General features: G+C 33.4%; 1 protein-coding gene across 1 annotated transcript; it reads left to right on the top strand.

Annotated features, from left to right (window-relative positions):
• Positions 1-2,822: 2,822 nt before the first annotated feature.
• On the top strand, positions 2,823-4,849 carry LOC107616786 (RING finger protein ETP1 homolog). The gene is made up of 4 exons (XM_016318706.3): positions 2,823-2,872; positions 2,959-3,037; positions 4,071-4,124; positions 4,694-4,849. Exons 1-4 carry the CDS (start codon positions 2,823-2,825, stop codon positions 4,847-4,849), a joined length of 339 nt encoding a protein of 112 aa, XP_016174192.2.
• Positions 4,850-8,132: the final 3,283 nt, after the last annotated feature.

Raw genomic sequence — 8,132 nt, 5'->3', positions numbered from 1 at the left:
AGAACAAAGATTAAAGGAATATATTAATTAATGAAATGACTGCCAAAGGAGAGCATATGTGACATTGTTTGGGCCTTAGTGCCAAATGTAAAGTAGGGACGCCCACACACTGAGAACTGTTTTCCAGATGTACGCTTATTGATTTGGAAAGTCACACTGTATGCGGTCCAGCCGTACGACTTATAAGCACACTGTATGCATCTGGAAAGCCATATCTGGGACTCGTGCCCGGGTAATGTCGGGAGCGGGTAGGCAACTGACACATGACACTACAAGAAAAAAGGCCTATGGCCACGCTTTTTTTTTTCCATGCTTTAAAAGCATGGCCTAAAGTGGTCAATGGCCACGCTTTTGTGAGGGTGGTGATTGAATAGAGATTTGGCCACGTTTTTTCTTGCCACGCTTCAAAAATGTGGCGAAAAGGGTCAACGGCCACGCTTTTGGAAGGGCGGCAATTGATTAGAGAAACGGCCACATTTTTTTCTGAAGCGTGGCCATAGAGAGAAAGAGGGACGTTTTAAAAGCGTGGCGACATGGTTTCATTACGGCCACGCTTATAAAACGTGGCCATATCCTAGTACTCTTTTGGCACGCTTTAAAAGCGTGGCCAAAAGATTTTTTTCTGCCACGCTTCAAAAGCGTGGCCATAGAGAGAAACAGGGATGGTTTAAAAGCGTGGCGAGAAAGTTTCATTACGGCCACGCTTAGAAAACGTGGCCATATATCCTGGTACTCTTTTGGCACGCTTTAAAAGCATGGCCAAAAGGTCCTCATACAAAATAAAACGCTCCGTTTTACTTCCCCAATCAAAACGCTGCTTATCTCCTTCATCATTCAAGACCCCATTTCTCTTCAAAGAACCCAGAAGGCCAGAACCCTAAAAGCTTTGAAGAACCCCTGTCCTCACCCCAGCACTCCGCCAAGAACTCCAACCCTCCGAAGAACATCGCCGGCGCTCACGATGCCTCCGTCGTCACTCTCTCTTCCGGCACTCCCACCATCACTGCTCCTTCGGCGGTGATTCTCTTTGGTGGTGACTCCCTCATCACAAGTCTCTCTGGTGGTGACTTTCTCCGAGTTCACTCGGTCGACTCGGAGCAGCCTCTGGACCCTGAATCCATCTTCTCCTAGAACGATGAAGATTTGAGCCCTAAATTCAGGGAGCGAAGAGGGGTTCTCCACTTGTTCCGGAGCTCCTCTCACTCCTCGATTCGAAGCCCTAGCTCTCGCTCTTCTCTTGGCTTCATTCTCACCGTTCCCAATCACATCTCCTTCGATGACCTCATTCGCTGGTGCGGGCCCCACCTCCACCATCTCCACCGCCTCCTCTTCATCAGGTACCGTTTCTTCTCCTTAAACGTTTGTTGCTTTCTTTGCATATTTCTTTCATTAAAATCCCAAAATCGTGATTTGACATGTGTAGGAATGATGGAATGGAAAATCGCTACAGTGTGCTGATTCAACTTAGTTTTATCCAGCGTGTAGCTATTGAAATTGTTCTTTGACATAGAGTGCATACTATGATATAATATTAGAAGCAAATGAAACTATTTTAGAAGCTAACAATATAAATGTTGTGAACTAAGTTGAAAAAATATGCTGTAATGAGATAGATAGATTCCCAAAAGTTTCAATATTTCATTGTCTTTTCCTTTTCAGATTTTTCCTAACACAAACACCATCTGGAAGCTGATCAAGACCAGAATTTTTCTTCATATTGTTGAGAAGATTTTGTAGTGTGATTTTTCAGGGAAGGTATAGGTGAAATAAAGAAGATGGCTTTTCCAGGAGCAAATGAATCCATGTCAGGAGCCCTTTATTTACAAAAAGGAGAAGATATTCAATCTGAAAGGCATAGCTATAAGCAATATACAATTTATTTACCAAATATATTTATAAACTATGCTTCTTTCTGCCTTTCATTCTTAGATATTGCTAATAATATTAATGCTTAAAGGGTCTCTTTGCATTATTGCAGTTGAGTAATCCACTTGTAGAATATGCCACTGACTTCAATTCAAGGGCTGAGTTTTTCTGGTCTCACAGATTAATATCAGATTCCCTTTTTACTTGAGTTTTTTTTTACTTAAGTTTTTTTGTTCCTTTTTACTTGAGTTTTTTTCCTTTCCTATGGCCAAACAGAAAGAAAATGAGAGCATCGATGTGTGCGTAGATGACAAAGTTACAAATTATTTGAACGGAAGAGATGTGCAGCAGGTGCTCCATGCCAAGCTCATTGGAGTTCGCAAGTGGGATGTCTGCAACAAGTAATCTTATCAAACTTTGGACGAATAAAGAAAAGAAATAACAGTAAAATAGAGAATGAAAATTGCACCAAATTTATTTTTCCTCTTTGTGTCTCTATTGTTCTGCAAACAAGAAGTTCTACTTGTCTTTCTTTACTTCTTATTTTGACTTTTTCCTTTCTATATGAGCCCTTTTTTTTTTTAATTTATGTTTATATATATTTTTATGTTTTTCTTTCTGCTTATGATAATTTTTCTTAGCTCTTGGTTTGTTAGATACATAGATCTAGTGCAATAGATAGAAATAGAAGCCAATTGGAGTTGTTGTAAGGATTTTCAAGCCTGTGAGATCAGCCACTTCCAACACCCCCTAACTCCCTCTTCCATTCTTGTTCATTTTTTTCTGTTTCCTTTTTTCCTCTTTCTTTCTCTCCCCTTCCATTATTATTCTACTCTACTCCCTCTTTAAATTTTTATCTTTCTTTCTTTCTTTCTCTTGTCGCCTTATTGTAGGGTGTGTCTTCTTTCTTTCTCTATTTTTCTTCCCCCCTTTGAATTTTTATCCTTTTTCATGTTATGGGATTTTTTATTTGTGCTCAGAAGGGCAAAGGAATGCAGTTCCAAAGGTAATTTTCTCCACAACTTGTCCTATTGTTAAAGCACATGTTATAATTTTTTGGTTAATTGTGCAACCTTTTTATGTTCTGGATAGAAGTGGAATACTCACTACACTTTGCGATCACTCCTTTCAATGCCCTTGTGTTTCAAAGTGGACATACTTGTCTTGCCCGGTAAGCAGGTTTTTCATTCCTTCATCTTGTTTTCACATTGTATTGAAGTTCTTATTTTGGCTGGTTTAGGCAATTCTATTGTCACAAAATGTTACTTTCAGGAAGGAAGTAGCTTACTATATGCCTTCTACATCTCGGCATATATGATTTTAGAAATAGAGTGACCTCATATGAACATAAAGTTTCAACACTACTTTTGCAGTTTGATTGTTCTATGTTGTATTTGCTATTATTATGTGGGAATTTCTGGTACCAACAGCTGTTTCTGGTTTTATTGCAAGTGACATGAAAGGATTATAATGTTGCCTATAAATTATTTCTGGTTTTATATATTTACTCTGTTTATTCTGTTGCATTAGATTTTAAGTAGAAATCTCAATTCAAATCACCTTGAAGAGGAACATTTGGACGAAAAATTTATATGCATCAAGATTTGTGTATAGAACATTATATGCATCAAAATTTATATGCATCAAGATTTCTCTGACATTATAACAAAAAACAAAAATAATAAAAATATGCAAACCTTATTTTGTCCTACATTAGTATAGAACATTATCATTTTTTTAGAATTGATTCCCATCTCCCCTCCCCCCGGCCCCAAAAACAAAATCATTAGTCCTTGAAATCTGTTAGAGGACAAAGCGATTACTAATATAATAATTGCAAAAAGTATTATATTTCCACTTTGTATTGAAGTTTTGGAAGTATGTTTGTTCTATATAAACTCTTGAATGTCCTGTGTTTATGTTGAAGCTAACTTGGACAGATAGCTTGAAATAGAAACATATACATATCTAGGTCTGATATAATCTTGCTCGCTGTGATTAATTAACACTGGCCTGCTTGCATGAACCACTTTATATTTAATAGATATACTGTCTTGTAGACATAGTTTCACATCATCATTTGATAGGGTAGCATTTTAATTTTCTAACACACTAAGTCTTCATTATTATTAGCACCACTGTTCTTGAGTATATTTCCCATTTCTATACATGGTTAGTGATTCATCGTTATTTCTCAAAAACAGATTTTGGATGAATACAACTGTCTTCTAACATCTCAGTTGGAAACTCAAAGACAAGTAAGTTGACACTGATGCTCCTGAAACTCATCCTCTAGAATATTTTTATAACTATGGAAAATAGTCTCTGCTTTGGATGTATGAACTATAGACTATATTATATCATCAAGGTTGACTAGAAACTACTTGTTCCTGACATATTATTAGAAGTATTATAATTACAGGAGTGGTTAGAATTTAGGGGTACTGAACCTGCATGCTTTGGTTTATGATAAATGCTTTAGGATTATAGCTAAAGCTAAATAATGATTCCCTCCATGTGATGATTTTTTGATGCAATAATAAAGCTAAATAATGAACTCGGATTCTCTTTGTGTTGTATATTTGTGTATAATTAATTAGATTAGATTTTATATATTTGTGTATATTTATGTATAATAAATGTATTATTGAATTCATTTTTAATATATATTTTTGCATTTTAATATATATTTGATATAAATAATTTATTTGATAGCATGCCGAAACATTTACACTAGAAACATGAGTTAATGTTAATGGAACAAACTATATATATTATGATTGAGTTGATCCCATAGTTTTCTTAGATTATATTATTTTATTTCTAGAACATACTTCATGATTCGGATGACGAAGAATGCTTGAAGATATTAAAGAATTGCTGGAAGGCTATACACCGAATGATGGGGTGGACAAAGTTCTTCCTGCAGTGCCAGAGCAGACAGATGTTGCTAAGATGGCTTTCAGGTCTGATGTTTTCATGATGTTTCAAACGCCAAAAGGGAAGGAACGAACCTACCAAGATTTGTAAATCCCACCTTAGTAAATCTGTATAATTATTGTCAAATTTGGTAAGCTAATTGAAGTATTAGATAGCATTGTATTTTTTGCTCAAGTTGAAAAGCTTGTTGTGAAATTAGAGTTTTGAACTCGAGATTTATTTTGTATTTGAGAATTAATGTATAAAATAATTATAGCAAAAATTATATATGTCAGTAATTACTATTTGATTTGTCTTGTAATAAAAATTGCATACTGGTTTGGTAATAGAAAATGACTAAAAATTTATATTGTGTAGTGATGAAGGTAAAGTCAAAAGAAGGATTTTTTTAATTTGATAAGGCTATCGCCACGCTTTAAAAGTGTGGCGGTATCTCTCCCTATCGCCACGCTTTAAAAGCACGGCCGTATCTCTTCCTATCGCCACGCTTTAACAGCGTGGCCATATCTCTACCTATCGCCACGCTTTAAAAGCGTGGCCATATTTCTACCTATCGCCACCTTTAAAAGCGTGGCCATATTTCCCACCTACAGCCACACTTTACAAGTGGCAGTTTGTAAAAAAGCGTGGCAAACAAAAAGCGTGGCAATAGGCTGAAAAAAGTGTGGCGATAAAGCAACTGCCACCCTTTCATAGGTCACCCTTTCAAAAGCGTGGCGGTAGCTCAAAAAGCGTGGCGAAAAGCTATCGCCATGCTTTTTTCTGCTTTTCGCCACGCTTTAAAAGTGTGGCAATAGACATGTTTTCTTGTAGTGTGAGCTTATGACCTGCATTAGGAATAAACATGCATTATGTTGTTTGCACATTTGTATTTGGTTGTGTTTGCTTGTATTACTTCTTTGTGATTGTTCTGTTTGACTTGTTTGTATGTTGGTTTGAATCTCTTACTTGTGTTGTTAGTTCACGGATGTATTGAGGTGAGATGTTGTGGTTGAAAAATGATTATGTGGCTGAGAGATGGTCAGTATGACTAATTTTGTGATTAAAATCTATTTTGAGTTTAGAAATTTAAAGAAAAGTAATTATTTATTTAAAGTAGAAATAAAACTATTTCCAAAGATTTAACGAAATAGTTTTACTAAGTATGTTAACTATTTGGATTAAATTCATTACTTTTATGGCATTCCCATTCCCTACTGAAAACGTGTGGTTTGTTCTCACCCCAAAATCTTCCACCCTTTCAGTGACAGGTTCGAAGATTCAGTATGAGGTTGCAGACTATTAGTAGATTTACTTGTGATACCTGTTGTTTTTATAGAGTTCCCTCGTCCTTGTTGCTTTGGCTTTTATTTTTTCCAGAGGGATATGTATTGTCTTCATGTTTTATATTGAATTCATTTGTATAGCATTTACTATTATTAATAATTGTGTGATTTTAATTACTAAAAATAATTTCCTAGTATTTTCTTATAAACTGAAACGTGATATCAACGTAAAGGCTTAATATTAAATAGATAATAAGGAAAATCAGGTCCGTAATGTCTTACTTTTGGTACGATCATGATGTGCTAAAAGTTAGGGTGTTACAGAACAGACAAAGAACAAAACGCAAAATAGTAACAAAATACATAACGACTTTTCATAAAACAACTTAAGGAAGCTAGCATCTGAAATTGGACCACAAAAAAAATGTATCACTGATCAACATTTTTCAAAATTTTCTAACAGCCCTTTATAGAACAGTACTCTAATTATTTTTCACAATTTAATTATTATACAAACGAAATCTAGTTACCAAAAACACACAAGAGAAAAAACTAAAAACAAAAAAGGTACAAAGATAAATTTGACTCTCAATTTCTTTGTGTGGGAGAATTAAAAAAAATGGATATGTGAACAACTTAAGTACAATTCAAGCACTGTAGGATAACAAAACCAGAAATAAAATTAGCAAGTGTTTATTTTTTTTTGTTATAAATCACAACTTTGTAAGAAATACATAATAAGAAAAAAAATAAAAAAGGTAGATAGTTAAATTTGACTTCAATTCCATTGTGTGGAATAATTCAAAAAAATAGACATGTGAAAAATTGAACTACAATTCAAGCTCTGTAGGATAATTTTAAAAAAGGATAAATACTTACTCATCTTATTTCAAAAGAATGTCAAACAAAACCAAGAAATAAAATTAGCAAGTGCTTATATTTTCTTTATATAAAAGAGAAATTGCAATGTATAGAATTTCATAGGTTTTCATAGGTTTACCAACATTTTTCACCAAAATTTTTTTATTATTTAATTGCATAAAATTATATCATTTAAAATTGGGAAAAATAAGTTTTAAAATTAAGAAATATGTCATTCATAATAAAAATATTAAAAATTGATTTAGTATCAACAGTGAAAATAAAATAAATATCTAGAGAAGATAAAAACTTAAAAAAAATAGGAGTCTTTCTAAAATAAATAACCAAGCAGATAAGATCTTAAACATGAGATGAACAAAAAAAGAACAAAATAAATAATATAACAAAATACAACTTTTCAAAATACAACTTAACGAATGAAACAACTGAAATTGGACTATATAATTTGAGAGAAAATATTTCTTCCAGAAATGAGAGAAGCATAAAGAGAAAACCTGCACCAAATCGATTTATACAGAATTTTTCACTGTCTAGAACTATGCTTTCTAAAAAGACATGCATAAAAATGTATCACACATCAAAATTTTTCAAAATTTTCAATAGCTTTTTTCAGAACAATATTCTAATTATTTTTAATACACTTATGAACTCCCACATATCAGAAAAAATTGTATAACCACATAAGAGAAAACAAAAACATAATTTATGTAAAAAATTAAGCTAGGAGAATTATTAGTTAACTTCATCAAACAGCTTCATTTTCAAAATCAACATCTCCTCGACAATTGAAGAAGACATGAGTAAAAAATAATAAAGTACTCTAAATAGCATCCAAATAAAACTCAAGTTGTGTAAACTTGTATATAAATATGGGACTAAGATAAATTTGACTGTCAAGAGAAAAGAAAAAAAAGGGTACAAAGAAAAATTTGACTCTCAATTCTTTCGTGTGCAAGAACTCAAAAAGATGAATATGTGAACAACTCAAGTTCAATTCAAATACTGTAGAGTAAGGAAAAAAAAAGAGAAGCACTTACTAATCTTAGTTCAGAAAACATAAAAACAAACATGCATTCATAAAATAAATGCTCGATAAACGATTACAACTCAACTAACACTAAATTCTTATACATTTTGAAGAAAATAAGAAGGCACCTAATTAATTAATTAGTTCAATAC

This window comes from Arachis ipaensis, chromosome B9 (genome assembly GCF_059453495.1).
Source record: "Arachis ipaensis isolate K30076 ecotype BB chromosome B9, ASM5945349v1, whole genome shotgun sequence".
In the NCBI taxonomy this organism is placed as follows: domain Eukaryota; kingdom Viridiplantae; phylum Streptophyta; class Magnoliopsida; order Fabales; family Fabaceae; genus Arachis; species Arachis ipaensis.
This window is presented reverse-complemented; position numbering and strand designations above follow the sequence as displayed.

Bases quoted from the DNA above. Each gene is read 5' to 3' on its own strand.
- LOC107616786 (XM_016318706.3), top strand. From the start codon at position 2,823: ATGGGATTTTTTATTTGTGCTCAGAAGGGCAAAGGAATGCAGTTCCAA. The intron at 2,873-2,958 runs GTAATTTTCTCC...TGTTCTGGATAG, and splicing joins AAAGGAATGCAGTTCCAAAG to AAGTGGAATACTCACTACAC. The intron at 3,038-4,070 runs GTAAGCAGGTTT...TCTCAAAAACAG, and splicing joins GGACATACTTGTCTTGCCCG to ATTTTGGATGAATACAACTG.